This window comes from Tachypleus tridentatus, chromosome 2, assembly GCF_004210375.1.
Source record: "Tachypleus tridentatus isolate NWPU-2018 chromosome 2, ASM421037v1, whole genome shotgun sequence".
NCBI classification, from domain to species: domain Eukaryota; kingdom Metazoa; phylum Arthropoda; class Merostomata; order Xiphosura; family Limulidae; genus Tachypleus; species Tachypleus tridentatus.
Window position 1 is genome coordinate 149,884,271 of NC_134826.1, and position 13,953 is coordinate 149,898,223.

At 35.4% G+C, this 13,953-nt stretch overlaps 1 protein-coding gene and 1 long non-coding RNA gene across 17 annotated transcripts in view; one reads left to right on the forward strand and one right to left on the reverse strand.

Moving 5' to 3' along the window:
* The window catches only part of LOC143245343 (pre-B-cell leukemia transcription factor 1-like), a 245,463-nt gene extending 242,267 nt beyond the window's left edge, over positions 1 to 3,196 (reverse strand). For 2 of the 4 annotated variants that reach the window (XM_076491584.1, XM_076491581.1), the window contains exons 1-2: positions 2,710 to 3,194; positions 2,483 to 2,556 (exon numbers count right to left, since the gene is read on the reverse strand). In XM_076491584.1, coding sequence (XP_076347699.1) covers positions 2,483 to 2,556; positions 2,710 to 2,939 — 304 coding nt within the window. In that variant the 5' untranslated portion in view covers positions 2,940 to 3,194. Of the gene's footprint in view, positions 1 to 2,482; positions 2,557 to 2,709 lie in introns of all 4 variants that reach the window. The other 2 variants (XM_076491582.1, XM_076491583.1) reach the window with 2 other exon arrangements.
* Positions 3,197 to 3,725: 529 nt separating this feature from the next.
* Positions 3,726 to 13,953, forward strand: part of LOC143245344 (uncharacterized) — a 38,261-nt gene continuing 28,033 nt past the window's right edge. For 11 of the 13 annotated variants that reach the window (XR_013025585.1, XR_013025582.1, XR_013025583.1 and 8 more), the window contains exons 1-2: positions 3,732 to 3,871; positions 12,868 to 12,900. This is a non-coding gene — a long non-coding RNA (uncharacterized LOC143245344). Of the gene's footprint in view, positions 3,872 to 12,867; positions 12,901 to 13,953 lie in introns of all 13 variants that reach the window. The other 2 variants (XR_013025590.1, XR_013025588.1) reach the window with 1 other exon arrangement.

Consider the following 13,953-nt stretch of genomic DNA (forward strand, 5'->3'; position numbering starts at 1 on the left):
AAGAATTTTTAAATAATTATTGTTACGACCATTTTGAAAGCACCATCACCAATACTTCCCTGTTATATCATCAACGTTTTTGGCATTGTAATCTTAGGGCAAAGAAGTAATATACGACTTTAATTGAAAAGAAACATAAATAAAAGAGAATGCTTGTAAAATTTAACGCTGTTCTTATAACGAATAGAGAACTTTCATAAATTTAATATTTTCACTCTTATAGCCAGCAACTGACAGGCCCGGCATGGCTAGGTGGTTTGGGCGCTCGACTCGTAATCTGAGGGCCGTGGGTTCGAGTCCCCTTCCCATTAAACACGCTCGCTCTTTCAGCCGTATGGACTTTATAATGTGACAGTCAATCCCAGTATTCGTTGGAAAACGAGTAACCCAAAAGTTAACATAAGTAGTGATGACTAGCTGCCTTCTCTCTGGTCTTACACCACTAAATTAAAGACGGCTAGCGCTGATAGCCCTAATGTAGCTTTGCGCGAAATTCATAGCAAACAACAATCGACAAAGTGTTGCCACAGGCGTCAAAATATAGCAAATTACCTTATAAGCGCACATAAATAAATTTCTAACTGACCATAAACCATCCAGAAAAATATCTAAGCCTAATGATTCAGTTAAGTTTCTTGTGTGACATTAAAACAACAACAAAAAAATTCAGGTAAATAAAATATCGACATTGAGGTACTTCTAACATTGTAAACGGTTTATTGCCCATTTTTTTTTTAACTTAAGCATAATATCTACACTTCACCAAAACTGTGTGTGGAAATCAAAATCAAAATAAACTGCTAAGTTCCTCGTGCTTATTGCAATGCTCCAGACGACATTAGACCACGGATACTATATTTCTCAACTTTGACCAAACAGTCACCGATCTACTGAACAAATATTATGTAAAAGTAATGGAAATAAAAGTTTTGCGAGAAAGGCTTAGTGCAAAATACTGATACTATTCTAAACCCATTTGGAGACAACAGGACATTAAACTGAAATGATGGTGACAAAACTCTCCATGCCACCATAGGACTCGTCGAGAACTTAGTCCAACCAGCAGGTATATTACTTACGTTTACTTGCGGGTGCCTTTACAATACTGATAAAGTTTGTAAAATCAGAACCGAAAAAGATCACATGACAAGACAACAAACACTTTTGTCATTGTTTTGGCTATTTCAGTAACACTGTTAATGTTCTTCCAAAATAAACTGTGAAATGACAAACAAGGTGTTGTTTATATTTTGTTTTTCTAACCCATGAACAAGAAAATTTAAACAATGAATTTCGTTGTTTTTTTAATTCTATTCGCCCACGAAGGTAAGCTAGTTACATTTCTACCAAAAAAGAGTGAAGGTTCGTTACATTTGATGTTTGACTATAGCGCGATTCGAAACCACGTGCTTAAGAAAAAACTATGTAACTCGTATATGTTTAAAACATTATATGTCGTTTAAAAGTACAGATCAAACTTTGAATGGACACTGAAAGTAAAAAACACAGTTATTCTTTTTTTTTTTTTAACGAAACACGCCCAGAGCTGGTGTCTAATTAATTACCTAGTCTACAATATTTCACTGATTACAAGCATACCACTTAAGTTTGGATACTCAAGAAAACATTAATATGTATTTATAATTTAAAACAACTTTTTTTTCAGCAATGATTGGGAACATATAATGTCCCAAACATTTACTGTCGTTTTACAACTGCATACACAATTATTAAAGAGGAAATTAAACTTTTCTGAAAACATTCACAGATACATATTGTAATAAATGCCTATTAGCAGCTCTTATGTATTTAATATCTATAACCCACATTAATACTATGTTGATGCTTTTATTAAAAAATTACACTATCTTAATGTAAATATTGGTACGAGTGATCCAGTGAAAACGTTTTTTATACTTATAAAACTTCACAATATATTTTATCAAGAGTTTGTAAACACGTTATGCCTTAAAAATAATAGTTAACAGAGATGATTTAATAAATTATCTTAAACCAGCAAAAAATACTGCGATTATATTTTGGTTTTGTTTATCCTTTTGGAATAGAAAGAAGGAAGAAAACCCCTCCTTTTCTTTCTCTCACTTTTAAACATATCAAAGTAATTCCAGCCTGACGTATATTTTGTTTACAAATATTTTAAATGCCCCCTTAATATTAAGTAACAAAACGCTAGGGTAAGTTCTTTTGCTAACCACATTATTTCCACTATGTTTTGTACGACGATTGTAGTTTTGTTATAATACAGTGTTTTTCGACAATAAATATCTACAGATATTTTCTAATGTTAGAAATATGACGTTTAAAACTTTGCCAAAATTCTGTCTCATGTTAAGTTAATGTATTCGAATAACCGTCACTACCACCAGAATACGGAGACGTCCGTGTGACCTGTTACAATACAAATTGTAACTCCACGGCTAGCACTTATTACAGTAACAGAACGTTTTTCAATATCACTCACCTGTTTTCTCCTTGATCTCGCAGAGAACACTGAAGAGGGCAGGTTTCATTCGATGACAGTTTAGTGTATGTTTCCTGAAAGAATAGAGAAAAAGTTTAGAATCTACCGTCATTTTAATGTATCATGATATTAAAGTAGGCTTAGCTAGCTGTACTACGCAAGGATAACCCATTGAGTACGGTTATTACGTTTGCTCTATCGGAAATTCTCCGGGAACTCTAGCCTACCTCGCTTGAGCTTCGTCGAGGCTTTGGTCTGTTATATTCATTATCTGCTGAAGTATATCAGAAATGTCATGTTTTCTAGCTTCTTGGTCTGGGGCATGCTGTTGATTTGTAGGATCCACGCCATGTGGTTGTTGTGGCATGCCATAACCGTGTTGGGGTACTACATGACCCGCCATGCTGACCGAGTGATGCTGAGAAACTGGATGCATCATTCTTTGTTGATCGTCCATGCTTCAACACCACCCTCGCCAAACAGACACAACGGTGTGGCTGTCCGTCTAGCGAAGGCCACACTCTGTCTCTAGCCTCAACGCCTCACCACAGCACACGCGCACGACCATCCATAAAACTACGAGTACTACACACGTTATAGTAAACCAACTGTAATTGAGTGTTTTGATTGAAATACCTTTGACGGACAGAAAGAAGCTTCAAGGGTGGGTTGAACGATAATGCCAGTCATGCCACTTCGCCATAAAAGATGAGCGTTTTCTGTGATGAGCGTTACGTCAGTGAAAAATGTTGGCCAATCAGAATTAAGCGTCAGAGTCACATTTCAACCTTGGAAGGCTGTCAATCACTGTTCATTTCATAAGAAAGCCTATAACTTAGCTCCTCCTGCTAAGTGTGATTGATAACAAGCGGAACTTCCGGCTTTTATCAAACTGAGCATGCGCCTTTCTTTCTTTTTCTTTTCCAAAACGTGGCATGATCATAGAAATAACGAAAATTAAATTTATACGTACCGACATTAAATAGTCTTTTTTTCAAACACTAATCAAACAAAAGTCTACATTGAATAAAAGAGAAATAGATAATAAAACTATTCCATTACCATTAGTTTTATAATCATTTATAAACCTTTTATACGTGTTTAGAGTATTATTTAATTTATTATTCAAACCTCAATTTAAATCTAAAATATACAATCGTTTAATAAACAATTTATATTCCTTTCAAAGCGTCGTTTTATATATTGTTTTTCCTTAATTGTAAAAATAGCAGTTTCACGTATTAGCTATATCCGGACTAAAATGGCAGGAAAACTTGTAAACGTATTTAGATTTTACTAATAGCAATAGGTTTGCTTATAACCGTTGTAGTACTTGTAAATACAGTTTACATGTTTATATTATTGACTACAGCTTCTCAGAATGTTTGGGTATGCTTGATTTTCATTGGTAACTCATAATAAATGCACAATTTTACCATACTTTATAAAAATGTTTTACAAGTTTTTACTACGAGTAATATTAAGATTTAAACTTCAATTTAATAAACGAGTCTTGGCAACATGTATTACTAGTGGTGTAATTGCTAAGCTTAAAACCAAAAGTTAAAATCAAACTACGTAATGTAATAAAATGTTACAAATTACTATTTTTTATCAAGTGTGTAAACTCAGTTGATATAAATTATACCCATCTTTGGCCTGATTAGGCTGCTTTAACTTAATAATAGTTTAAAGTTGCTGTAGTTAAGGTAAATAATATAATAACAAACCCCTCCAAACTATACGTTGTGTCCCGATTTACTCGTGTTTTTTTATATTTTTTTCAAACAAAATTTCTTTTGTTAAATAAAGAGACAGGAAATTGAAAAACATCTCGTTATCGCTTTAAAAAAAGGATTTTATTATAGTTTCATTGAACGATGAAGATATAACAAGTTATTAAGAATAAGATAGGTTAGGATCTGTAACTTAAGTTTAACATTAATATACGCTATACAGTGTGTAGTAGTTTAAAAACACGCAATCAAACATAGGTTACAATCTTTTTTATTGTTAATAGTATATTTTAGTAGCAAGGAACACATCAAGTAATTTGTGACTGGATTTGTATTACTATTGCTTGTAAATCTGAAAGACCTGGCATTGTGCTTTAAAAAGTAAATATTTTCTATTATGTAGTACAGTTTAGGTATAGATTAATGTTCGTGGCCAAAGAAACCTAGTGCATTACAAACACCATTACTCAACAGTGAAGCCTGGAGTTTCATAAAACTTATTCTGATTGTTCTTGTAGTGGAATAGAAAACGTTTCATTTTTATTTCATGTAAATGTAACTATAAAAATTTGTAATTTAATATTTTCAATTATGTGAAACATAGTTCAGGCTACTTGAAATTCCAAATTCTGCTTTGTTCTGCATATATTATTAATCTTCAGTACTTAATGGGTGAAAACTGTACCTACTGTTTGAGAACTTTGTCATTTATAACCAATATCTGTGTTGATATACAGTAAGACATATATATTTTACAAATATACAATTGTAAAACAATTGTTGTAGTATTATAGAAATTTATTGACTAGTTTATATCAATCAGCTACAAAATATGCATGAAAAGTAAAGGTTGGTGTAAAACAAACTACACTATAGAATAATTCTATAGTACTTTTGAGCAACACACAGAGTCACTTCAGTGTTGTATTTGTAATGTTTTAAAAATGTATATGAATGCTTTTATAATGGAATTCATAAGAGCAAGAAAAGTAACAGAAGGTTATTTGACCTTTCAGGGTCACTCTTCTGCACGTCAAAGCAGTAATTCAAAAATTAGCCTATAAAATCTTTTACCTTGTTTCATTATAATTAATAATCAGCTAAAGGTTAAGCTCTTATAAGCACTTATATACTAAATGTTTTTTTTTCTTCCACAACACCTGTTAATATTAATTTCATATCAGAGCAACTTATGAAAACTACAATTCAACCAGATAACAAGTATAGCTAATTGAATATATTTTTTCTTACTTGCAAAGAATATAACATGTTGTTTTTCTCAGTTTAATGAAGTTTGGCCAGCTCAGGAGATTTAGTGTAATAATAACAAATAATTGAGACTATATATATTAAACATTCTAACCAATAGTATGGGTGAAAGTAACATAAAGAAAGAATATTGGTTCTTTCCCTCATAGAAAAGGTAATTTCCAAAATCCAAGTTCACTGATGTATAATAAATTTTCCAATTTCTTGCTCACCCACTCAGATTTCTTTGGCCCTACTGAATTACACAAGTACGTTTGATCATCAGAAACTGTGGCAGGTTACTGTTCAAGGATGCATCTAAACAATTAATCAGTGATTTAAATAGTAAATGACAAAAGATCCCAAAATAGACAAATGAGCAATTCAGGTTGTCCAACTGTTAATATCTTTTCAATAAAAATAATCCACCAATACCATCTTAGCTCCTTTTCATCAAATCATAGATTATTTCCAAAGTTATTCATTTTCAAAACACGTATATGTCACTAGTTAGTTATAGATCCTCTGAAACAAAGGAAGTGCTTGTTGGTGTTAGCACTGTCACTAGCTAGTTATAGATCCTCTGAAACAAAGGAAGCACTTGTCAGTGTTAGCACTGTCACTAGCTAGTTATAGATCATCTGAAACAAAGGAAGCACTTCTTGGTGTTAGCACCGTCACTGACTAGTTATAAGATCATCTGAAACAAAGGAAGCACTTGTTGGTGTTAGCACTGTCACTAGTTAGTTATAGATCCTCTGAAACAAAGGAAGCACTTGTCAGTGTTAGCACTGTCACTGGCTAGTTATAGATCATCTGAAACAAAGGAAGCACTTGTCAGTGTTAGCACTGTCACTGGCTAGTTATAGATCCTCTGAAACAAAGGAAGCACTTGTCAGTGTTAGCACTGTCACTGGCTAGTTATAGATCCTCTGAAACAAAGGAAGCACTTGTTGGTGTTAGCACTGTCACTGGCTAGTTATAGATCATCTGAAACAAAGGAAGCACTTGTTGGTGTTAGCACCGTCACTGGCTAGTTATAGATCCTCTGAAACAAAGGAAGCACTTGTCGGTGTTAGCACTGTCACTGGCTAGTTATAGATCCTCTGAAACAAAGGAAGCACTTGTCGGTGTTAGCACTGTCACTGGCTAGTTATAGATCCTCTAAAACAAAGGAAGCACTTGTTGGTGTTAGCACTGTCACTGGCTAGTTATAGATCCTCTGAAACAAAGGAAGCACTTGTCAGTGTTAGCACTGTCACTAGCTAGTTATAGATCCTCTGAAACAAAGGAAGCACTTCTTGGTGTTAGCACCATCACTGACTAGTTGTAAGATCATCTGAAACAAAGGAAGCACTTGTTGGTGTTAGCACTGTCACTAGTTAGTTATAGATCCTCTGAAACAAAGGAAGCACTTGTCAGTGTTAGCACTGTCACTGGCTAGTTATAGATCATCTGAAACAAAGGAAGCACTTGTCAGTGTTAGCACTGTCACTGGCTAGTTATAGATCCTCTGAAACAAAGGAAGCACTTGTCAGTGTTAGCACTGTCACTGGCTAGTTATAGATCCTCTGAAACAAAGGAAGCACTTGTTGGTGTTAGCACTGTCACTGGCTAGTTATAGATCATCTGAAACAAAGGAAGCACTTGTTGGTGTTAGCACTGTCACTGGCTAGTTATAGATCCTCTGAAACAAAGGAAGCACTTGTCGGTGTTAGCACTGTCACTGGCTAGTTATAGATCCTCTGAAACAAAGGAAGCACTTGTCGGTGTTAGCACTGTCACTGGCTAGTTATAGATCCTCTAAAACAAAGGAAGCACTTGTCGGTGTTAGCACTGTCACTGGCTAGTTATAGATCATCTGAAACAAAGGAAGCACTTGTCAGTGTTAGCACTGTCACTGGCTAGTTATAGATCCTCTGAAACAAAGGAAGCACTTGTCGGTGTTAGCACTGTCACTGGCTAGTTATAGATCCTCTGAAACAAAGGAAGCACTTGTCGGTGTTAGCACTGTCACTGGCTAGTTATAGAACCTCTGAAACAAAGGAAGCACTTGTTGGTGTTAGCACTGTCACTGGCTAGTTATAGATCCTCTGAAACAAAGGAAGCACTTGTCGGTGTTAGCACTGTCACTAGCTAGTTATAGATCATCTGAAACAAAGGAAGCACTTGTTGGTGTTAGCACCGTCACTGACTAGTTATAAGATCATCTGAAACAAAGGAAGCACTTGTTGGTGTTAGCACTGTCACTAGTTAGTTATAGATCCTCTGAAACAAAGGAAGCGCTTGTTGGTGTTAGCACTGTCACTAGCTAGTTATAGATCCTCTGAAACAAAGGAAGCACTTGTCAGTGTTAGCACTGTCACTAGCTAGTTATAGATCATCTGAAACAAAGGAAGCACTTCTTGGTGTTAGCACCGTCACTGACTAGTTATAAGATCATCTGAAACAAAGGAAGCACTTGTTGGTGTTAGCACTGTCACTAGTTAGTTATAGATCCTCTGAAACAAAGGAAGCACTTGTCAGTGTTAGCACTGTCACTGGCTAGTTATAGATCATCTGAAACAAAGGAAGCACTTGTCAGTGTTAGCACTGTCACTGGCTAGTTATAGATCCTCTGAAACAAAGGAAGCACTTGTTGGTGTTAGCACTGTCACTGGCTAGTTATAGATCATCTGAAACAAAGGAAGCACTTGTTGGTGTTAGCACTGTCACTGGCTAGTTATAGATCATCTGAAACAAAGGAAGCACTTGTTGGTGTTAGCACTGTCACTGGCTAGTTATAGATCCTCTGAAACAAAGGAAGCACTTGTCGGTGTTAGCACTGTCACTGGCTAGTTATAGATCCTCTGAAACAAAGGAAGCACTTGTCGGTGTTAGCACTGTCACTGGCTAGTTATAGATCCTCTAAAACAAAGGAAGCACTTGTTGGTGTTAGCACTGTCACTGGCTAGTTATAGATCCTCTGAAACAAAGGAAGCACTTGTCAGTGTTAGCACTGTCACTAGCTAGTTATAGATCCTCTGAAACAAAGGAAGCACTTCTTGGTGTTAGCACCATCACTGACTAGTTATAAGATCATCTGAAACAAAGGAAGCACTTGTTGGTGTTAGCACTGTCACTAGTTAGTTATAGATCCTCTGAAACAAAGGAAGCACTTGTCAGTGTTAGCACTGTCACTGGCTAGTTATAGATCATCTGAAACAAAGGAAGCACTTGTCAGTGTTAGCACTGTCACTGGCTAGTTATAGATCCTCTGAAACAAAGGAAGCACTTGTCAGTGTTAGCACTGTCACTGGCTAGTTATAGATCCTCTGAAACAAAGGAAGCACTTGTTGGTGTTAGCACTGTCACTGGCTAGTTATAGATCATCTGAAACAAAGGAAGCACTTGTTGGTGTTAGCACCGTCACTGGCTAGTTATAGATCCTCTGAAACAAAGGAAGCACTTGTCGGTGTTAGCACTGTCACTGGCTAGTTATAGATCCTCTGAAACAAAGGAAGCACTTGTCGGTGTTAGCACTGTCACTGGCTAGTTATAGATCCTCTAAAACAAAGGAAGCACTTGTTGGTGTTAGCACTGTCACTGGCTAGTTATAGATCATCTGAAACAAAGGAAGCACTTGTCAGTGTTAGCACTGTCACTGGCTAGTTATAGATCCTCTGAAACAAAGGAAGCACTTGTCGGTGTTAGCACTGTCACTGGCTAGTTATAGATCCTCTGAAACAAAGAAGCACTTGTCGGTGTTAGCACTGTCACTGGCTAGTTATAGAACCTCTGAAACAAAGGAAGCACTTGTTGGTGTTAGCACTGTCACTGGCTAGTTATAGATCCTCTGAAACAAAGGAAGCACTTGTCGGTGTTAGCACTGTCACTAGCTAGTTATAGATCATCTGAAACAAAGGAAGCACTTGTTGGTGTTAGCACTGTCACTGGCTAGTTATAGATCCTCTGAAACAAAGGAAGCACTTGTCGGTGTTAGCACTGTCACTGGCTAGTTATAGAACCTCTGAAACAAAGGAAGCACTTGTTGGTGTTAGCACTGTCACTGGCTAGTTATAGATCCTCTGAAACAAAGGAAGCACTAGTCGGTGTTAGCACTGTCACTAGCTAGTTATAGATCATCTGAAACAAAGGAAGCACTTGTTGGTGTAAGCACTGTCACTGGCTAGTTATAGATCATCTGAAACAAAGGAAGCACTTGTCAGTGTTAGCACTGTCACTGGCTAGTTATAGATCATCTGAAACAAAGGAAGCACTTGTTGGTGTTAGCACTGTCACTGGCTAGTTATAGATCCTCTGAAACAAAGGAAGCACTTGTTGGTGTTAGCACTGTCACTGGCTAGTTATAGATCCTCTGAAACAAAGGAAGCACTTGTTGGTGTTAGCACTGTCACTGGGTAGTTATAGATCCTCTGAAACAAAGGAAGCACTTGTTGGTGTTAGCACTGTCACTGGCTAGTTATAGATCCTCTGAAACAAAGGAAGCACTTGTCGGTGTTAGCACTGTCACTGGCTAGTTATAGATCCTCTGAAACAAAGGAAGCACTTGTTGGTGTTAGCACTGTCACTGGCTAGTTATAGATCCTCTGAAACAAAGGAAGCACTTGTCAGTGTTAGCACTGTCACTGGCTAGTTATAGATCATCTGAAACAAAGGAAGCACTTGTTGGTGTTAGCACTGTTACTGGCTAGTTATAGATCCTCTGAAACAAAGGAAGCACTTGTTGGTGTTAGCACTGTTACTGGCTAGTTATAGATCATCTGAAACAAAGGAAGCACTTGTTGGTGTTAGCACTGTCACTGGCTAGTTATAGATCATCTGAAACAAAGGAAGCACTTGTCGGTGTTAGCACTGTCACTGGCTAGTTATAGATCCTCTGAAACAAAGGAAGCACTTGTCGGTGTTAGCACTGTCACTGGCTAGTTATAGATCATCTGAAACAAAGGAAGCACTTGTTGGTGTTAGCACTGTCACTGGCTAGTTATAGATTCTCTGAAACAAAGGAAGCACTTGTTGGTGTTAGCACTGTCACTGGCTAGGTATAGATCATCTGAAACAAAGGAAGCACTTATTGGTGTTAGCACTGTCACTGGCTAGTTATAGATCATCTGAAACAAAGGAAGCACTTGTTGGTGTTAGCACTGTCACTGGCTAGTTATAGATTCTCTGAAACAAAGGAAGCACTTGTCGGTGTTAGCACTGTCACTGGCTAGGTATAGATCATCTGAAACAAAGGAAGCACTTGTTGGTGTTAGCACTGTCACTGGCTAGTTATAGATCCTCTGAAACAAAGGAAGCACTTGTTGGTGTTAGCACTGTCACTGGCTAGTTATAGATCATCTGAAACAAAGGAAGCACTTGTCGGTGTTAGCACTGTCACTGGCTAGTTATAGATCATCTGAAACAAAGGAAGCACTTGTTGGTGTTAGCACTGTCACTGGCTAGTTGTAGATCCTCTGAAACAAAGGAAGCACTTGTTGGTGTCAGCACTGTCACTGGCTAGTTGTAGATCATCTGAAACAAAGGAAGCACTTGTTGGTGTTAGCACTGTCACTGGCTAGTTGTAGATCCTCTGAAACAAAGGAAGCACTTGTCGGTGTTAGCACTGTCAAGCACTCCCATTTATGTTATTTAAGCTAGCATGATATAATAAAAGGGATGTTGTTATCCTTGTGATTATTCTTAATGATACAAAAAGTAATATTTTGAGGATAAAATACAAATATTGTTCCTTTCAAAATTTGTTATAAAAATCTTGAAGAAGCAACATAGAATTTTTGTTTTCAAAAGTTGCTTTACCTAGAGGAACTTCCTGTTTGATTGAAAAACTGTCAGTGTTAAACCTATTGTAAAGTGCTTCCAACCTACTCCAGTGGCTCAGAGATATAACTGAAGATTTATAATGCTAAAAATCAGATGTTTATGGCTGTGGTGGTTACAAATAGATCATTTTGTAGCTTTATGTTTTTAAAAAGGTGAGTGTTGAGTGCAAACTTTGGAAATTGAGAATTGTTGGAATCTACTGTTTGTGATCACACCAAAAAGTGGGAATTATGGAATAAGAAGTCAGGGAATCCATTTATGAAATGGAAAACTTTTAGAGATTTTGACTATTCTATTTTAGCCTTCAGACAGGAAGAGCTTTGTTTTGATAACCACTTCTAGCAATGGAAAACTAAAAAAAAAACATTTGTTTAGAATGTGGTATAACTATTAAAACTAAATGCTAGCAACAAAAGTTGATTGTATAATAAAACAGTTAAACATTTAACCTACCTACACAATGTCCTGTTACTGATGGAGTGAAGTCAACAGAAGTATTTGGTAAAAGACAATGTATTTCATCCTGTCACTCCTGTCATTACAGTAGTAGTCATGACTTCAGTATGGATAGGATATGCCTCTTTAATTTCATAATGAATCTTATTGAATGACTGAAGAAAGTAGAAGTGTTTCTATTTCAAATAACCAACAAAGTGTCAGATGCCTACATTAAGGTGTCACTATTTGAATTGTGGGTAGAATAATGTCAGATCATAAGAGAGAATATGATAACTCACGTTACTTGTGCGAAGCAACACATTTTTCCTGTTCAGAATCCTCACGTGGAAGCCATTTTTCAAAAGTTACCAACTTTCTTCTAACCAAGTACTAGAAATATTGTCAATAAGTTTATTGTTAAATACACAAAGCTAAATAGTAGGCTGTCTTTGTGTTGCCTACTGTAAATGTCAGAACCCAGTTCTTAACATTAAAAGTTGGTTTTTTACAATTTTTTTTTTTAATCTTAAATTTCTTCAGTCTTAAGACAGCATGGCCTTATGATTCAAAAGTCTGGAGTTTAATTCTTGTTGCCATGTAAACATTATATTAGCTTTGTTATGTCAAAGGTGTGGTGCCTATTTGTCACTGAATTGTTGATTTATAGGAAGGCAACTAGCTGTCAGCACCCACTGTGAGCTTTTAGGCTACTGTTATGTTTAAGAGCTCTTACATAAGATTGCATGCACACCATGGTTTGAGGAACAATGGTGTAATAAATTATCAAAATTAACTGTCCCATTGATTAATATAATAATTAACAGATGGAAGTAATTGATGGTGAACATGTACAAACAAATAATTATCATATATCATGTAATTAATATACACAATTTAAATTAATAATTTTTATATATTTACATCAAACTTAATGCTAAAATTAGTGTATAACCTATACTACCTAATAAAAAATATTTAAGTTACAAAATAATGTTTAATTGGACTATTGAAACAGTTATATAAAACTACAATATATATATGTGTATAGAATTGTTTAATTTTTCAAATTATTTATTGGAAATATAGACAGTTTCCAAGTCGTAAAAGTTCATCTGTTTTTCTTTCATTTTCTTTCAGACAAAATGTTCAATTTCCTGTTGTCATTAACAGGTGAGTATCTATTCACGTTGTGTGCAATATGTTCCAATATAAGTGATAAGGTTCTATGTTTTACTGATATTTTGATTGCTGGTTACTTTCAAAATATTTATACATCCAAAAAATTCTCAGATTAGATAAATAATAAGAGTCAGTTGAAACCATGATATTAAAAATCATTTATCAAGATAGAAATTTAAAAATAAACTAATACAGGGTGGCCCATAAGTACCTACCCATCCATATATCTTACATATCCAGTGTATGTGTGTGCTGTCCCTCATTCTTGCTGCATAATATCATGTGATGCCATGTTATGTGAGAGATTTTCAAGTGTAAATGGGCTTACATTGGCCATATATCTCTGAAAAAAAAGAAACAAATTTATAATACATGCATAATTGAATATAACATAATAACATATGGATGGGTGGGGACTTATGGGCCACCCTGTACATTTGGTATTAAATTTTACCAACTGAAAAACAAGAAAATGCACTTAAAAAATGGGTGAAAAGATGCATTTTGTCCTTGACTCTGCTAATACATAGCAGTTGTTGTTTTTCCTAGCCTATTTTCCATGTTTAGTACTTAGAGAAAATGTTTGGATATTTCTGGAATTGGGTGTTACCAACAGTAATATGTTAATATTATAGTCAACAGTGTATACTGTGGCTGAAACTTGCTTTCATTTACAGAGTTTATGTATAACTTTCTTAAAAATTGATTTTACACATCAGCTGTTATGTGTAGTTGTGCTAGAACTGAAGAATTAACATGATTAATTAATATAATTAATTACCTGAGAGTATCAATTGGTGTCCAGCAGAATATTCAATTGAAATTGATTAATGCCACAAATATAATGAACTAATCAAAATTAGCGTGTCTGATTATTACTGTTTTTATTATCACCTGTCCAAGTAATCAGAATATTGACACAATATTTCTTGTTGTTATTTTAAATTAATTCATGGTTGTTCAACCTGATAGATCAGTGTTATGACTTGCTAAACTATTGAACTAAATGAAATTTTTTTTTATTTTTATTATTTTTATCAGATT